The sequence below is a fragment of the Bubalus bubalis genome, chromosome 22 (genome assembly GCF_019923935.1).
Source record: "Bubalus bubalis isolate 160015118507 breed Murrah chromosome 22, NDDB_SH_1, whole genome shotgun sequence".
Taxonomy (NCBI): domain Eukaryota; kingdom Metazoa; phylum Chordata; class Mammalia; order Artiodactyla; family Bovidae; genus Bubalus; species Bubalus bubalis.
This window is the reverse complement of record NC_059178.1, coordinates 41,506,904-41,525,997: the sequence shown is the minus strand read 5'-3', so window position 1 is coordinate 41,525,997 and position 19,094 is coordinate 41,506,904. Positions and strand designations below refer to the sequence as shown.

At 40.8% G+C, this 19,094-nt stretch overlaps 1 protein-coding gene across 11 annotated transcripts in view; it reads right to left on the bottom strand.

The window, feature by feature from the left end:
- FHOD3 (formin homology 2 domain containing 3) overlaps window positions 1-19,094 on the bottom strand; it is a 521,378-nt gene that overhangs the window by 205,596 nt on the left and 296,688 nt on the right. For all 11 annotated transcript variants that reach the window (XM_044934658.2, XM_044934661.2, XM_044934659.2 and 8 more), the window contains one exon: window positions 4,117-4,211. In XM_044934658.2, the coding sequence (XP_044790593.2) occupies window positions 4,117-4,211 (95 nt within the window). The remainder of the gene's footprint in view (window positions 1-4,116; window positions 4,212-19,094) is intronic.

The following is a 19,094-nucleotide window of genomic DNA, read 5'->3' as shown; positions in this document are numbered from 1 at the left end:
CAGGTTCAAAACTATGACCCTCGCTTTGATTCTTCATGCTGTTTTTCTGCATGCAGAAACCCAGTCCTAGGAAGCTATTCTACAAAATGTCTCCAGAGTTTCATCAGTTTCTGCTGCAATTCTTAGCCAGGTCTCACTACCTCAGGGCTTTGATAGCATGCTAGGTCCCTAGCTCCCTATCCCTGTCAATTTCTTCTCCCTACACCTCCATCTTACATCCCCAGTGTTACTTCTCACCATCTTACTGTCCTAAAAAGAAACTTTGAGCAGTGTCCCCAGTGTGTGTGTGTGTGTGTGTGTGTGTGTGTGTATTTGTTGTGGGAGTGGGGAGCATGGCTCTCTAAGGTGTATAAGAACGTGTGTGTGTGTGTGTGTGTGTGTGTGTGTGTGTGTGTATGTGTGTATGTGTGAGAGAGAGAAAGAGACAAGGGCCTTGTGGCCAGAGCTCCCCTTGACTCAGGTTTAGCAGCTATGCCACGTGGCAGTCAGGATGCAGGGCCATCCCCACACAGCACAAAGTAAGTCTGGAGATCTGTGACCAGAAATTTGGGACACAGCTGGAAGAATGAGCTGCAATGGGGCTGACAGAAAAATGCAGCGACAGCAACATAGAAAGGGCAGGTTTCATGACAATATCAGGAGGTCATGAAACCTACAAGGAGGTTATGGGCTACTGGGGCCTCCCCCATGGCCAGAAGGCGATCCATACAGATAAAGAAAAACAGATTCTCTGTTTGATAATAACTAAAGGTTATACTGTACAAGCTGAATCACCTTACCCCAGTTAATGAGACTTCCAGATATATGAAGAGGGAAAAAAAATCCATATTTATGAAAAGTCATGAGGTTAGCATCTGCTTCTGACTGGGAAGTTTAAAGATGGATTTTTGTAAACAGAATGAAACATATTATTGAAAACACTTTTTCTTTCTTTTAAAACATAATTATTTGGCTGCAAATGGATCGTTTCCTCCTCTGGTTATGAGACTCAAATACCTGCAAATATTGCATAACGGCCCGCTGGCAGACACATCTTGTTGCCTTTCATGGAAGGAAAATGAAGAATTATGAGAACAGGATGGCAAGGTTTCTCTAACCCAGGATTCCAACATCAACTCTGTGCCTGTTTAAGGCACAAACAACAGGACCTCAGGGTTCCTGTTCTTCAGGTTCTGAGAAATCTTAGTCAAAAGAAAAACCTAGGACCCCTGGCTTTCCTTATTTCTTAATTTAATTTGAATCAGGAAAACCTCTGTGGCCATACCGCCCAAGCTGTATGTTAAAGGAGAGGCTGAGGCTTCCCTCTCAAAACTTAAGGATTTGATGTTGGTTCACCTGTTCTTGGTAGAGAGCTCATTCTCCAGGCATGAGGTGAGGGGGAGTGTTGAGGCTACCATACTGGTTTTGTAAAGAAGTGATCTCATTAGACCTGCACTTGGGGGCTGCTGCCCCTGTTGACTTTCAGCCAGTCGTCTGAAACTGAGCACTCCTTGCAGGGTCAGCTGAGACCTTCCTCTGACATCACAGAGTGGACACAGGCTCCGAGCAGCACCCACCGTCCCCTTTCCAACAACACCAACAGCCCCAAGGCTTAGGCTGAGCCTTGGCTCTATTTTCTTCTCCACATAGTGCCTGGTCTGGTATTGAACACAGGAGCTGGAGACCATTGTAGGGAAAATGAAAGATGGAAGAAGGATCCAGCAGCGATCTATCAGTGCCGATGCTCCGAGTGCCTGGGTGTGGGAGGCAAATGCCCTGCCTGAGAGAGATGCCCAGGGTCCCAAACACCACGTATGCTGCACAGGGAAAGGAGAGGGGAAACATCTCATTCCTGAGGGCTTTGAATTTCATGATTTCCCCATGTTATTTAGAAATCAATAAAGATGTCCCATATATTCCTTTTCCAGTGTTTATTTTCCTTGCAGAACGATGCCTAAGAAAAGTCGACAGGATGCTGCTGCAACACTGAAGGCTGTGAGCCTTCCTCCCGTCTACTGAGCAGACGGAGCCACTTCCATTAGGAGCCATTTCCTTTCTTTCCTCTCTTTTTCTTCCTGGTCCTGGTCTCTCCTCTCATCCTTTTCTCCTTTTCTCTTCTTCTTCACGCCTTTCTTGTCCTTTTTTCCCTCCCACTCCCCCCACCAGGATCTTACCCTTCCTCTACTCCTTCCTGGTGATGAGCTAAAAGGTGGCCAATTTTCCTGTAACAAGCATTGCTGCTAGGTTTTATTCCTGTTTCTAAATAGGGTTGGTTGTTGGCATTTTATTATGACCATAATAAAGTGAGCTTTCATTGCAAAATCTCCCATCTCCCTAGCTTTTGGGGTCCTCGAGACCATGCAGAGAGCCCAGGGGAAGGAGCAGCTTCCAAGTGAGCATGAAGGTTAAGGAGACTCAGCAGAATGGAGGAAAAATCAGAAAACACTGAAGCAGGATATGAGATACATATCTTCCCTCACCCTGCGAAGTCAACCCAGTAGGCCCTCCATGCCATTCAGCTTGTAAGGTCACCTAAAGCACTTTGTAAATAAAGGCCCATCCATTTTCCAAAGAAAATGGAGCCAAGTGTTTAAAGAGAAGAAGAGGGGGAGGAAGAAAAAAGAGAAGGAGAAGAAAAGATTTTCAGTCTTCTAAGAAAAACCATAACTGCTTCTATTATAAAGTGGGAGAGGAGATTCTATTAAAAATAATACTGGAAAAGGAAAAGTGAGCAGAAGATTTGAGGGTCAACCAAGGGCCTGGGACCCAGTGGGTATCACACACCAAGGACTGTGACTCTGCCGAGAGCCCAGGGCTGATGCCCACCAGCCTCGGCAGGCTCGCCACAGTGAGGGTGGCAGGGAACATAAGGATGGAGAAGCCTGGGATGACCACAGGTTCTGCAGGGACCCCCAGGAAGCTGTCTAAGTCGGGTTGAAATTTCCCACCCACGCCCTGGACGTCTTCCCCGCTTGACCTTGCTGCCTACTCTCATCACCATGATGTCCACCATGATGCCTCACGCCACAGGCTGACCACAGTCCAGCCTGGATTCACTGGCTTCTGCTCAAGATGGGATCCCTTCTGACTTCCTCCAAGTCTGCCTCCAGCCAGGTCCTTCATGGCCCCACCTGAGAATCTAGAGAGGGCAACGCTAGAGGCTCCCTCAGCTTCCAGCACCCCTCGAGTGTCATGGCGGATCTTCCTCCTTGGGGCCGTGGCCCCAGGAAGCGGGGACTCACAGCCAAGGCACTGCCAGACAGACACAGGCCAAGATCTGTGGGGGAAACTAGAGAGATCTTCATAACCAAGCACGAGTTCCTCAACTACAAAATGGGGACGTTATTTACCTTAGAGTAGCCTCGTGTGTATTAAATGCAATAATGCCTGAAAAGCACTTACTATGGCGCCTGGGTAAATTGTGAGTAAACATTGGTCACTTTTATAATTGATGGCAGAATTGAAAGGCAGTCTCAGATTCTTTCATCTATACATACAGAAATATGCATATACATATATGCAACATATATATACTTAAGTAACTAACCGTGTTAAACATGAAATACAGCAGGTAAGATGAATGTCAACCCACTCCAGTCTTCATGCCTGGAAAATTCCATGAACAGAGGAGCCTGGCGGGCTATAGTCTATGAGGTCAAAAAGAGTCAGACACGACTGAGCACGTACACATTGGCTTTACCACTGGCAAGATTAATGCTCTATCCATTGCCTAATGTTTTGATTAAATGCTAAAAACCAAAGGTACCAAAAGTATTTGATTAAAAATTAAGAGAAGGGGCTTCCCTGCTATTTCAGTGGTTAAGACCCTTCCACTGCCAGGTTCTATCCCTGGTTGGGGAACTAAGACCCCATATGCTGCATGGGCAGCCAAAAACTTAAAAAAAAAAAAAAAAGCTTAAAAGAAAATAACTAAAATGCATTAAAAATTAATAAGTTCTTTGCAATTTGGGTATTTTTTTTTTAATCTATAAAATCATAGTCCTTGTTTGTGTTCTGACAGGGCTGGCACAGAGCTAAATAAAGGACTTCTTTTTGAAAAACCATCCCAGAGAGCACAACAAAAAGAGAGGTGTATGACATACAAACCAAATAAAATGTTCAACCATAGTCTCTTACCTTTGACCCAATGAGAGTGTACAGCCACTGAATGGTTTCATTGTGGTTTATTACTCCATTCATCCCATCCACGTACAACATAATCTGGCCCAAAGCTAAAGAGGAGAAGAGAGAAAGAAGCAAGTAAATAACATCTCCAATGATCATAATGTCAAGTGAGATTCTCACACTTTAAGTACACTGTATGTTAATGATCAAATCTGAAGATTTGATCTTCTGATTTGATTCCTGAGCTCTGAAATTAGCAAAATCTCACTGCAGAAAGTGTGGACCACTACAGAAGAAACAAATGCTATTCCTGGCATCTGGAAGATGCAATTAAGGCACCAAATCCAGTGACTGTTGCTTCTCTGTGCCTTGATGCATAAATGCATGTTTTCAGTTTCTATATCTGTGTGAAGTCCCAGACGGGACACAGATATGGATGAGACGGTGTCTGGGTCATGGCCTCTGGTTATGGAAAGAGGTTCTCAAAGCAACCTGTCTGGTGCCCCAGCCTATGGTCAGGCTTGTCCCAGATGCTATGGAACCATCCTAAGTTTATCTGAATCCTTAGATAGGAGATAAATATGTATTTAAGTATTATTTGTAATCCTTTCTAAGGATTTGGGGGTTTTAAAATGTCAGATATCATGAAAAAATTTGTCAACACCAAATAAATTCTTAGTTAAGGAAAATACAGTCACCACATATTGTCATTATCCATAAAAAATATTATTACACTTTTTAAACAAATACTAACTCCATTTTTTCAGTTCCCTTAGTTTCAAAATAATTTGATGTCTAGAAAATCAATAAACAAAGGTTATATACTCTAAATAGGCTTCATTGAATCACATCTGACCTCCTAAATCTTATTTCAGACATAATTAATTGGCATGGCATTGACACTTTTGGCAACACTTTTTTCCTGGTAATAGTAGAATATCTCATTTTAGAAAACTTAAAGTAAGAGGTGTGAAATGAAAATAATTCATAATCTCATAACTTAGAATTATTCTTAACATGTTGATATATTTTTCCTATATTCTTTCTTTTATGCTTTACACACACACAACTTTATATGCAGGTTGTAGGAAGCAGTTCAGATGAAATGGTGTTGACTAAAAACAGTAAATAAAACACGAAATGTGAGTATACACTAATTCTAAGCATACAAATATATGTGTTATGTCAGAAAATTTATTATTTTATCCAATAAATAGATAACAAAATCACATAATCATTCTGAGAAAAAGTATGTTCTTATATATGTAAAAACTCAAATTTTTAAGCAATTAATTGAACATATTCTTGACACAGTAAACAGTATATTTTTGGAAATACCAGATTAATATTCTATTTGGTGGCAAAACATTAGAGATACTCCTGTTAAAATCAGAAGTGATTTTAAAATGATGCCATTAATCCTATGATTATTTAATACCATGCTGGAGAGTTTCAGGAAAATATAACAAGACATGAATAATAATGAAAGGTAGGATGGTTAGAAATTAATACATAAACTTTCATTATTTGCAAGAAATATTACAGGCCAAAAAAAATTCATCTACAAAATTTATAATGAAGAGATCACAGTTAAAACCACATTCTCATCCTGATGAGAAAAAGTACATAATACACAAAATCAAACTTTGATATAAAAACATAATGCTATATAAATGGACATATGACAGCAAATACGATAAAGGTTTAAATGATTTATAAGTTGATAAGAAAATACTAAACACCAATATAAAAAAGCCAAAATCAAACCAGTCAATCCTAAAAATTCATTGGAAGGACTGATGCTGAAGTTGATGTTCCAATACTTTGGCCACCTGATGTGAAGAGCCAACTCACTGGAAAAGACCCTGGTGCTAGGAAAAATTGAGGGCAAAAGGAGAAGGATGTGACAGAGGATGAGAGGGTTGAATGGCATCACCGACTCAATGGACATGAGTTTGAGAAAACTCTGGGACATGGTGAAGGACAGGGAAGCAGGGCGTGCTGCAGTCCACGGGGTCACAAAGAGTTGGACACGACTTAGTGACTGAACAACGACAAAAGGGAAGACAAACTAGTTTACAATAGTAAAGTTGTTCATTCTTACTGTAATAAAAATACAAAATAAAACAAGAGTGAGGTAGCATTTTTACTTAAATTATCAAAGACATTTTTAAAAGAAATGATTAGTCATCAACTGCTGCAGAGGTTAAATAACTTCACACATTCCTGGCATCAGGGCAAACTGGTACAAGTCCTGCAATATATCTATTTAGTGCTGTAATTGTTTTAAAAATAGTTTCAATAGTTACCATTTAGTGTCTACCATGTCCCAAGATCTGAGGGGGGCGGGGATTTATATATGTTATTAATACGAGAGCCAGGCTGTATAGGAGGTACTATTACCCCCATCTGACAGAGGAAAAACTGAGGCTCTGAAAAGGGCTCCCAAGCTCCATCACTACCAAGCGGCTGAGTCCACCTCCAGCCAGGACAGGTGGCTCCCCTATGTCTCTACTCAGAGCCTGAAAGTACTCTCAAAGCTCCTGCTCAGCCAATGTGATTTAAGCAATCTATCCTAAAAGCATATCCCTAAGTTAAGGGAGGAAAAAGGATGAAGCAAAGATATGCACCCAAGTGTCATCTATAACATCAAAGCATCAACTAAAATCCACACATCCACATATATAAAATCCACTAGAACGCTGCATACAGAGTAATTTACCAAAGCTATGTCCTAACTGGTGAGCTGTTTCTGATAAAATAGTTAAAAAGTAGAAAATGAGAAACATTATATAATTCAATAAAATACTAAGATCCTCAAGCATTGAAGGAAAGGAAACCCCATGATATATTAAGCATTATGACAGGATATATGTTCTTTGGATGTATTTTCTTCTACTTTTTTGTTTTCCTTGTTTTTCATTAGAAGTACCTATTACTTCTCTAATGGGAAAGCAAACAGATAGACAAGAAGAAACTAAATAACTGTATAATGCAAAGTGTTAAGTGCTTTTCCTGGTTTTTAGAATTTTTTTACTAGCTTACCCCCTCAGCATACCCCTCCCTCCTTCAGTAAGATAAAGCTCCCACTTCATGGAAGAGTTCTGAGAATTCAGCACTTCCTGCCCCATTTTTTCCCTTTTCTTTTTCTTTCCTCCTCTCCCTTCCAAAACAAACTGGCAAACCTCCGGGGAAGAGGAGTTTGCATCACTGTCCTTTTCCCATTCGAGTTCCACTGTTGAAGCAAATTCAGATGCTAGGCTTCCCTGGTGGCTCAGATGGTAAAGAATCTGCCTCAGGAAGATCCCCTGGAAAAAGGATAGGCTACCCACTCCTGTATTCTTGCCTGGAGAATTCCATGGACAGAAGATGCTGTTGGGGTACAGTCCATAGGGTTTCAGAATCGGACACGACTGAGCAACTAACACAGACTTTAGCATCTTCTAAATCAATGGCACAGGGGGAGACAATGAGGACTGTTTATAGTCTCTGGAAGGTGCATCCCTTGGGGGACCCTTCCCCCTTACCAAGGCTGAAAAGCCAGGAACTAAAGTCTCCCCACTAACTTCTCAGGGCCTCTGGTATTGCAGAAAGCCCAGCAAGCCAGGGCATCACTACGGAAAGGGAGTCAAAGTGAAAATTTCTGTAAGTTTTCTCTCCATGATCTGTTTTCCTTCAAGGTTCTATTAATTGCCCACTTTGGAGGAAGAAAGGCACCAGAAAGTCCACATCTAATGGAATTCGAGTTTCTGATCACGCTGGTTTGTCAGAATATTATCAGACACAAAAGCTTTCAAGCTAGATCTCCCTGCACCAGAGCCCACACTAAAATCAATGAGCTCCTTCCTGCAAAACCCAATGCAGACACAAGATGGCACTAAATAGATTTAGGTGGGTTAAAAATCACACTAAGCTTCCAAAAGCAAAAAACCACAGGCCTGGATGAGGGCCTGTGAATAAAACTCACACAAGAGGGAAAAGAAAAAGAAAGGAAAAGTAGATGGTCTGGGTCACAAAAATTACCGATTTCCATTTTGAAGAAGGATGAGGAGTATCAGAATGTCAGAACAGAGTGGTGGTCGTGCCTAATGATAGCACAGGTCTGAAGAGAGAGAACAGGCCATTTGTTGTTACGCTGCTCTTGGGAATTTCTCGAGGAATTTTTATTACCTTTCTGTGCTTCTGTTCCCTCATCTCAAAAGTGAGACAGTAAGACTATAGTACCTATTCTGCAGAGGTGTTGTAGGGACTGAGTTAGATCAGAGTCTGTCAGAGTGCTCAATCAATAAGGGTCAGTCATATCAAGGATGTCCCTGAGGTCACACATCAATTATCTACTGGACAGACACACACGATGAAAGACTCTTAAGACACAAAGTGCAGAGAGCCTTCTGCCCAAACAAAGTCACAATTCGTTTATTTTCTAAAAAAAAAAAAAAAAAAAAAAATTTAATATTTAAATATATGATCATTTTGAGATAATTTTTGTAGGAATTGTGTGGTTTAGATGGATGTTCTTTTTTCACACAGATATGCAATGGATCTAATACTACATTTTGACTATTCGATAGGATGCTGCTGCTGCTGCTCAGTTCTCAATTGTGTCTGGCTCTTTGTGACCCCATGGACTGTAGCCCACCAGGCTCCTCTGTCCATGGGATTCTCCAGGCAAGAATCACGGAGTGGGTTGCCATTCCCTTCTCCAAGGGATCTTCCTGACCCAAGGATCAAACTCGAGTGTCCTGCATCTCCTGTATTGACAGGCAGATTCTTTACCGCTGAGTCACCTGGTAAGCCCAATGCATTATCCATGCTGCGAGTTGTCTTCCCTGCTTTATGACCCATTTTGAACTCAAACAAGAAAATCGCTTGAATTTGCTTTTTGCCTAACATCATTTCCATAGTCTAAAATAAATATAAAACAAACAGCAAGTAATAAGTCATTAGGAAAAAACCATAAAGCGAGAAGTGTGCATTAAAATGATGTATAACATAACCACATTTATTCAGAATATATTCCAATATCAAACAGCAAACTTCAGTAATGCAAACCCTGCAATTACTTTTGCACCAACCTAATATTATGGGAAATGCATTAAATCTACAGATAAATTTTGGAAGAATGACATCTTTACTACATTCAATCTTGCATCCCATGATCCTATTATGTCATCATTTAGATCTTCTCTGTTTTCATTGCTTTTTTGTAGTTTTTAACTAAAGATTCTGTATATGGATTTTTGCTAAATTTGTATTTCACATTTCTGGGAGCTATTGGATATATTTTTTAAATTTCTGCATTCCTAACTATTTATTATTAGTTCAGTTCAGCCGCTCAGTCACGTCCAACTCTCTACAATCTCATGGACTGCAGCACGCCAGGCTTCCCTATCCATCACCAACTCCTGGAGCTTACTCAAACTCATGTCCATTGAGTAGGTGATGCCATCCAACCATCTCATCCTCTGTCGTCCCCTTCTCCTCCTGCCTTCAATCTTGCCCAGCATCAAGGTCTTTTCCAATGGGTCAGTTCTTCACATCAGGTGGCCAAAGTATTGGAAATTCAGCATTAGAATAAAAATAACTTTGTTTTGACTTTGTATTCTGCAACTTTGTTAAACTTGTTAATTCTAGGGATTTGAAGGATTATGTTTCTGCAGACTATCTGAGGTTTTCTACATAGATAATAATGATGTCTGTGACCTAGAGCAATTTTATTTCTTCCTTCCCAATCTATATCCCCTTCAGCCCACTTCCCTTTATTTCTCCTTGCCCTATTGCACTGGTTAAGTATGAATATTCAATAGTGGTGGTTGGAGTGGACAACTGCTTTTTCTCAATATTGAAGAGAAAGAATGTAGTCTTTCACCATTAATTATGATGTTAACTATAGGTTTTTGTACAGTGCCCTTTATCAAGGCAAAGAAGATCCTCCCAGTGTCTAGTTTGTTGAGAGTTTTTCTTTTAAATCATAAATCAATGCTGAATTTTGTTAAATGTTTTCTCTGTATCAGCTGATATTATCAAATGGTTTTTCTTCAGACTGATAATGCAGTGGGTTACAGAGTGAATTTCAAATATTGAACTAGCCTTGCATTCCCTCTTGCCATGGCGCAGTATTCTTTTTATATACTGCTGAATTTGATTCACTGATATTTTGCTGAGGATTTTGGCATCTCTGTTCATGAAACAGGGGTCTGTAGTATCCTGTCTCCGCCCAGTTTTGCATCATGGTAATGTCAGTCTTATAAAATGAGTTGGGAAGCATTTCCTCTTCTTCTGTTTTCTGGAAGAGGTTACATAAAATTGGTTTTATTTTGTCTTCAAATGTTTGGCAGAATTAACAGGAAACCATTTGAGCCTGGAGAATCCATTTTCAGAAGACTGCTAACTGCAAATCAGATTTCTTTAATAGTCACAGTCAATAACTGTTACAGTAATAAGGCTAGTCAGGTTATCTATTTCATCTTGGGTGAATTTTGGTAGTCTGTGATTTTTAAGGAATTGGCTCATTTCATCTAAGTATCAATTTTATTTACTAACAGCTGTTCATAGTATCCTCTTATTAGTTATTTAATGTCTATGGAGTCTGTCGTGATATCCCCTCTATCATTATGGGTATTGGCAATGAGTGTCTTCTTTTTCTTTGTCATTATTGCTTATTTGTTCTTATTGCTTTTCAAAGAATTAGCTTTCCCCAGCATGTGTGCATGCTAAAGTCACTTCAGTCGTGTCTGACTCTGCAACCCTGTGTACTATGGCCTGCCAGGTTCTTCTGTCCATGAGATCCTCCAGGCAAGAAGACTGGAGTAGGTTGCCATGCATTCCCCCAGGGGATCTTCCCAACCCAGGGATCAAACTTGCGTCTCTTACATCTCCTGCATCAGTAGGCAAGTCCTTTACAATAGTGCCATCTGGAAAGTCCAGCTTTTCAATAAGATCAGATCAGTCACTCAGTCGTGTCCCACTCTTTGCGACCCCATGCATTGCAGCACGCCAGGCCTCCCTCTCCATCACCAACTCCTGGAGTTCACTCAGACTCACGTCCATCAAGTCAGTGATGCCATCCAGCCATCTCATCCTCTGTTGTCCCCTTCTCCTCCTGCCCCCAATCCCTCCCAGCATCAGAGTCTTTTCCAATGAGTCAACTCTTCGCATGAGGTGGCCAAAGTACTGGAGTTTCAGCTTTAGCATCATTCCTTCCAAAGAAATCCCAGGGCTGATCTGCTTCAGAATGGACTGGTTGGATCTCTTTGCAGTCCAAGGGACTCTCAAGAGTCTTCTCCAACAACAGTCCAACTCTATTTTCTGTTTTCAGTTTCATTAGTTTTTACCCTTATATTTATCATTTCTTTCCTTCTACTTACTTGGGTTTATTTTTCCTTTTACATTCTAGTTTCTTAAGGAAAATGTTTATATCATGGATTATTTTCTTTTTATCTAATAGAAATATGTAATGCTATAAATTTCCCTCCATGCACTGTTTCAACTGCATCCCACAAATTTTGATTTATATTTTTGTTTTCATTTAGTTCAAGTTATTTTCTTTCTATTTGAAAATTTCTCTTCAACATATGATTATTTAAAAGTTTGTTGGTTAATTTCCAAACATTTGGAGATATTCCTGTTATCCTTCTATAACTGATTTAGTTTGATTTCATTATTGTCAGAAAATGTATCAGATGCTTTCAAGTCTTTTAAATTTGTTATTTTTATGATCCTGGACATCATCTATCTTGGTAAATGTTTTTATGCACTTCAAAAGTATATTTATTCTACTACAGTTGGGTAGAATGCTCTAAAAATGTCTATTAGAACTAGTTGGTTGGTGGTGTTATTTTAGTTCCACTAGAACTTAGCTGATTTCCAGTCTACCAGTTCTATTGATTACTAAAAGAGGAATACTGAAGTCTTCAACTACAACTGAGGATTTTCCAGATCTTATTTCATTTCTCTCCGTTTTTGCTTCATGTATTTTGAAGCTGTATAGGTTTTCCATTTCCGGGTGAATCAATTCTTATATCATTATAATGTCTTTCTTTATCTATTGCTATTTTCTTTACTCTGGAATCTACTTTCTCTAATGTTAATTTAGCTTTTTTTCTTTATTAATGTCTGTATGATATTTATTCCTGTATCCTTTTGCTTCTAAACTAACTAAAGCATTATAATTAAGGTGGGTTTCTTATAGGCAGCATTTAGTTGGGTCTTATTTTTGTATCCATTCTGATCATCTTGGTCTCTTAATCACTGTGATTAGGCCAGTTACATTTAATATAATTAATGGTACATCTGAATTTAGCCCCATCATTTCCAATCTGCTAATGAATCCATCTAGTGAGATTTTTATATTAATTTATTTTTAATTTCTAAATTTTCCATTTAGAAAATGATTCTTCTTTATATTTTACATTCCTTTTCTGAGACTATCTTTCCGTTCACTTTAATAGTGTTCATTCTTCTTTTTTTTTGATATTAGCTTCTTTAAAGCAATTGACAAATTCACTACCAATGTCTTCTTGCCACTGGGGTCTAAAGATTTGTCTTTTCCTACACAAGCTGGAATTTTTCTAGTTTATTGTATGTCAACTAATATTGGCTTATATGCTAGATACCCTGAAAATTATGACTGGATTTTGTTTAAATATTCCAGAAAAGGCTGACATTTTTGTTTAAGCAGGCAATTAACCTTGTTTTCTTTAAGCCACTTGTTTTGACCTGACTTTTTTGAGCTATGGTTCCAATGCCGGTTCAGTTTTCAAAGCCTGTGTTGTGCCATCTGGATTAGCCCTGCATGCCAACCACCCAGTGGCTAGTCTGGAAGCCACTGGGTAGGGGGCAGTGGTCCACCTTGTTGTTCGGTTCTCAAAGTCTTTGGTGTGCTGTTTAGGGTCAGATTCATGCATGTAGTTTGTGGTGAGCCTGGGGCTCATTAAAAACTTTGTAGGTCACTTTTCTCTCTTTCCATTATCTCCCTGATACTTTTAGGTTCCCTTGGGCTCCCTTTCTTAGTCTTTCAATCAGACAGTGGGGCCACTGTTTACCTTGCTTTGCCACATGCGTTTTGTGACTGTGCCCACATCTGGGGCCAAGCAGTGGGAAAACAGGGGAAAATACAAATGGAATTCACCCCAACACTCTTGTGACTACAACTCCTCTCAATAAAAGCAGAAGTTTATGCCTCAAAGTTGTAGGTGCCTGCAGGCTCCTGCTGTTCTCCCATTATTATCACAGCTGTTCTCACCATGGGATTATCTGTGGGCAGGAGTTCAAGATAACAGAGAAAAGACTAAGAAACATGGGGGACTTTTGCAGTTTTTAGTGTCTAGAGTCCCTTTTCATCCTACTTCAAGCCAGAAGTAGAAAGCTTCTTCTGGAACTCCCAATGAATACATCAACGGCCACTTTGGGTTCGGGCTGATCTGAGTCCAGATCAGGAAATACTAGAAGAAAAATGTTAAAAAGCACTATCCCAGCACTATCTTGAAATTCTAATCTTCTTTCCCAATTTGTCCACTACTATTTACTCTTCAAGATCCTTGAATAGTTGCTTTATGTATTTTTCCCTGGTGGCTCAGCCTAATGAATCTGCCTGCCAATTCAGGATATGCAAGTTCGATCCCTGGGTCGGGAAGATCCCCTGGAGAAGGAAATGGTAACCCACTCCAGTATTCTTGCCTGGGAAATCCCATGGACAGAGGAGAATGCAGCCTACAGTCCACGAGGTTCAAATGAGTCGGACACGACTTAGTCATTAAACAACAACAAAGTCACATTGAATACCAGAGAGAGGCTCCTCTGTGCTTCGCCATTTCAGGCAGAACTCCGCCCAGCTCTGCTTTTAGAAGAAAACTCCACAGCAACACAGGGACGGCCTTGAAGTCAAGTCCCATGTCAGGGTCCGCTCAGAACTTTGCCTCAATAATCTAACTACATGGTTTTCAATCCTTTTTCTCTTCTTCCTGTCTCCTCTTCTCCCTTCCTCCATTTTTATTTTCCTTCTTTCCTTATTATTTTCCTTTCTTTTTTAAAGCTGGAAGCCTTTCAGTCAAAGGATCTTCTAAAAGGAACCCTAACACAGGCCATAGATCACTCCTGGATGTTTTGCCGGAAGCACTGGTGGGTTTTAACTGCTTCCCCCTTAACACTGCCAGCCAGTCTACTGCAGTAGGTCCCAAAGGGGGGCTGTTAAAAGCACCCAGTCACCCAGGCTAGACAGTGGAGCTCACTGCACACTTGCATTTTCAAACCCCACTGGTGGGTTATGAAATCAACTTAGTGAGTCCAGATCAGCAATGGATTTTTTCAATAAACAAAACAGAATAGAAAACAGAGTGTACTTCATTTCAGGTTAAGGGCTGTTTCTATTTTTGTTCTATTTTATAAAAACATGAGTTTTCTCCTATAGATCTCAGCCACAAAAGTTTGGAATCTATTATTCCAAACTCCTTCCCTTCTGTTATCCTTCACCTCCAGTGATTCCTCTAATTCCCTCCATTTTCCTCTGAAACAGGCCTCAAATTCACCTTTCCTTCCCTCCATCACTGCCTCAGGTCCAGCTTCCACTGTCTCTCTTGGATTACAGCAACTGATGACCCAGCTGGTCCACCTACCTTGATTGTACTCTTTCTAATCCATGAAAGATGCTGCCATTGAATCTTCTAAACCATGAACTAAATCAACTGAAGCTGGCAGACCATCTGGCTCCCTCCACCTGGGGATAAGGCCCAAGGTCCCTTCCATCCCCAGCCTCTAACCCACCTTTCAACTTCCTGTCCACCCCATCTGGGCTCCTTTACCTCTGAAACTTCTGCTCCCATGAAGGGCTTCAATCCTAAGGCTATCAAAGTTGAATTAGTTACATGTGTCTTGCTTTTAAGAAAAGTTCTTAAATATAAAATATTAATATTAATTCCAAAACCAGAGCTAATTTTTTTTAAAGATAGAATTTTTTAATTGTTTAAAAAAAAAGAATTTCTTATACATCAGAGACAACAACCCCAAGAAAACAAGCCCCCATCAGTTATTTGCCTGCTTGTTCATGTCCTCTCCTTTGACCAAAGATGCCAGAAATGCCATGGAAGAAGCTGAAAGATAATTCCTTCCTGGCAGAGTCATCTGACTTTTTAAACAAAGAGCTCTTAAACACTGCTGCCCTGAGTAGTCTTTTAATGAGCCCTTCATCCATTCTTTCCTTCAATATTACAGTGAAATTATAGGTCACACGTACTCTGTAAATTGGCTCGGAGATTCCAGAGCTGCATGACCTTCTTAAGGGAATTATACAGTTTAGGCCAAAGGATTTTTTAACGTAACGTGGTTGGGTTTTAAAAAAAGCACTGAAATAACTGTAGGCATATCACACATTTGACAATAAACTAGCCCTTGTTTATGTCCTGGACAAAGCTTTTATTTGTAAATTAAGCATCCACTTGCATATTCAACGCTAGAGTTCCACCAGGAAACAAAAGATTTCTCTGAGTATTTCAATGTACCTTTTGCATCACCTCCCTACTACTTATTTTTTGCATCTTGGGATAACTTTTAATTTTGATATAATTTCAAAATAACAAAAAAAATTGCACAAACAGTGCAAGTAACTCTTATTTATCCATAGACATTTTACAAAGCTCCACTAATTGTTTATGTTGTGTACCATTTACTTTATCATTCTCTTTTCCTGAACTTTTCAAATTATATTTTTAAATAAAAATGTTTGTATTTAAGGTATAATGATGTAATACACATACACAATGAAATGATCATGAAGTCAAACTAATTCACATAAAACCTCCTCACATGGTTACCATTTGTGAGCATGCTGAAAGAACACAACTCTACTCTCTCAGCAAATTTCAGGATTCAACACAGTATTGTTAACCACAGTTATCATGCCTAGACTTTAGCTCCCTAGACCTCCTCAACTGCATTTTCCCATTCTTGATTTGATTTTCATTAGACAAAAGCAGTAGGAAGGAAAACCTATTCTACAGCCATTCCATTGGATCAGAGATTTTACCACTTGAAAATGTGATTGCAAATAATGCCTATTTATTTCAACTAAAAGGACAGAAAATAACAGACTGGACATATGAAAAATTAAAGAAAAATGACCTTACCTACAAAGGCAGCTTTCTGCTGAAAACCATTATGAGTGGTCACCAGAGTTGGTATTCTTGTTTGGGGATTTTTTTTTTGGAAGAGGGTGATCTGTGACTTGCCCATTGGGAGTGAAGATTGATGTTGCTGTGTGGTTGGGTATATTCACTACTCCCTGTCCCCTCAGAGGCCTTGGAAGCACAAGATCATGGACGACACTTTCTTAAACCAGAACACAGTGGTTCTGGCTCTCTGCCATGAGAGTTCTTAAGGTTATCTTCAGAAAGGAAAAAACCATGCCCATCACTAAAACCTTATCTCCTGGAAAGAGCTAATTCATCTTAAAAAGGGATTTCAACTTACTTTTATCAGACCATTAAAACTGACTCTTCCTAACTCTGAAATGGATTTGCCAATCCCCCATTTCCATTAAGCACCCAAACGTGCAGTAAATACTGAGGAGGTTGATACGGTTGACATTCTTGGAACCAAGTGGAGACCTTGGCGTCTGCCCTGTTACCACCCTCCTCCCCTGTCCTGTCTGCGCTAAATAACAAGCCCGGGCCCAGTTTTCCCCAAGGGCAACTGTCAAAGAAATAGTCTTTCAGCACTGATTACTGCATGAAAATTAAGGAGAATAAGCTGCCAATTCTCGACTGGAGACAAGAATTTAATCAGCACCAAGAGCTCCAACAAGGTGTCAAAGTTTTGAGTCCCCTGCTGACATTTAGCAGTATTTGCAATGCAAATTTTCAAAAGCGTTCCTGGAAAAACTGACTAACCTCTCTCTACCCTTGAATGCCCGTTTCCTAAAAAAAAAAGGTCCCTAAAATAAATTTTAAAATACATGAGGCCTAAGGGTCTCTCTTAACACTTGTAAGCCTCAACTGTAACTCTCCAAAGAGAGGCCATGCAGGGCCCTTAAAACAGGATTTTCTGTCTGTTCTTCCTGCTGGACCTTCCTACCAGGATATCATGTAGCAAAACTCTCTGCATCCTCATCTCTCATCTAATGCCACATACAGGATGTTGTGCTGCCCCATTCCTTTACCTGCCCATCAGCATCAAAGTTTAAATTCCAGATCCCCCTGCTAAAGGTTTCAAAGTAAGCCTCCATGAAGAGAGTCTTATTACTGCTGGGCCTCCATGGCCTCAATTACACCTCTGCTCAGTCTCTCCCATTCCACATTCTTCCATTTTTTAGATAAGAACGAACCAAAGGAATGAAGACAGGTTTACTGTATTAGCAGGTCCTGAGCTTCTAAACAATGTTGGCAGACTCCTAATGTCTCCATGAAAAGAAAAACAGCCATTTTAATCATCTGTTCTATAATGATCTCCAGGACTTACATCCAATGAAATACCAGTGGAAGCCCATAGCCTTCCCAAGACACCCCTGAGCCAGAGATGAAATGAACCAGAAGTGGACTCCACAGGCTCAGCAGTGACTGGGCCGTCCTGCTCACCTCAAGGACTCAATCTAACCCTGCTGTTCCCACAGGGACCTGGGGCAGCACCATGCGTCAGCAGCAAGGGCTCCCTTGATGGACCCCGGGAGAAGCAGCTCCTCCCCTGCTCTGGGGAGGGGACACGCAGGAGGCATACACACGGGACATCCCCCCGTGCATGGCTTTCCTTTGTGAGCCTCTGTGACAGAGGCAAGAGGCATGAAGACTGGAGAGAGCAATTAAGCCCAAGCCGGGTGGGACAGAGCTCATAAAACACCCGAATTCAGAGAAGGGCAGGGTTGGTGTGAGCCTGAGTAATTAGAGAAGGTTTCCTGGAGGAGGACAACAGAGCCAGACTGTAAAGGAGGGGATATACTGAGCTTCAAGGAGACAGAGGAACTCCCTGGCAGGAGAAGAGAAAAGGTACCTCCGTGCTTCTGCTCATTTCCTCTTTCAGGGCAGCGCAGCATCAAGAACAACTCACCGGGCTTGGACCCAGGGAGAAGCTGGCCTTCACGCTGCCTCCACCATTCCCCAGTTCTCAAAAACGTACAATCTACCCAGCCTCCTGGGCCTCAGTTTACACATTTGTAAATTGGAAGAACCATCCCATCTGGACTCTATGTTGTCAGGATGAAATGGGATTATGTATTAGCATACACATGATGATGGTCAGGCAGTTCTTGTTGATGACACTATGCTAGTTAATCTCTCTGGGCTTTAAGTCCATCATGTGGGAGATACAGGATTCATTCTGAAGCCCTCCAAAGCCCTCCAGCTCCAAAATCCTACCTTTCCGAAACATTCAAGTTCCTAAGGGGATGTAATACTAAGTGTCTGGCACTAGGAGGCACTCTTCTAATAGGTCTTTATATTAATACTTGGAGTTCTGGAATCCCAGATGAGACTCCATTGAAACAGTTTACTTGGGAGCACTACCTAAAACAATCAAAGTATTTTCCAGTATATTAATTCTGCATTTCTCTCTATTTACGATTTCAACATGTTTAGAATTTTAACTTCCAGAAAAACCTACCTTATCAAACTCCCTCCCTTACTAAAATTCTACCAACTGCTAGAGAATCTGCATTTGGACGGGATTTGCTGCAGGCCCCCCTACAGGGTGCTGGCTCCTTCCTGGGTGTTCCTCGGCTGCCTCTTGAAAAGGAGCTGAATCCTGTGATTATCTTGGCGACCAGCATCCAAGACACTGACCTACTCGGGGTTCTCAGGGAAAAATCATTGCCTCAGAAGCCTTAAGCCACAGCTCCCCATGCCCTCTGGGCTTCGCAGGTGGCACCAGTGATAAAGAACCCACTCGCCAATGCAGGAGACATAAGAAATGTGGGTTTGATCCCTGGATGGGGAAGACCCCCTGGAGGAGGGAATGGCAACCCACTCTAGTATTCTTGCCTGGAGAATCCCATGGACAGAGGAGCCTGG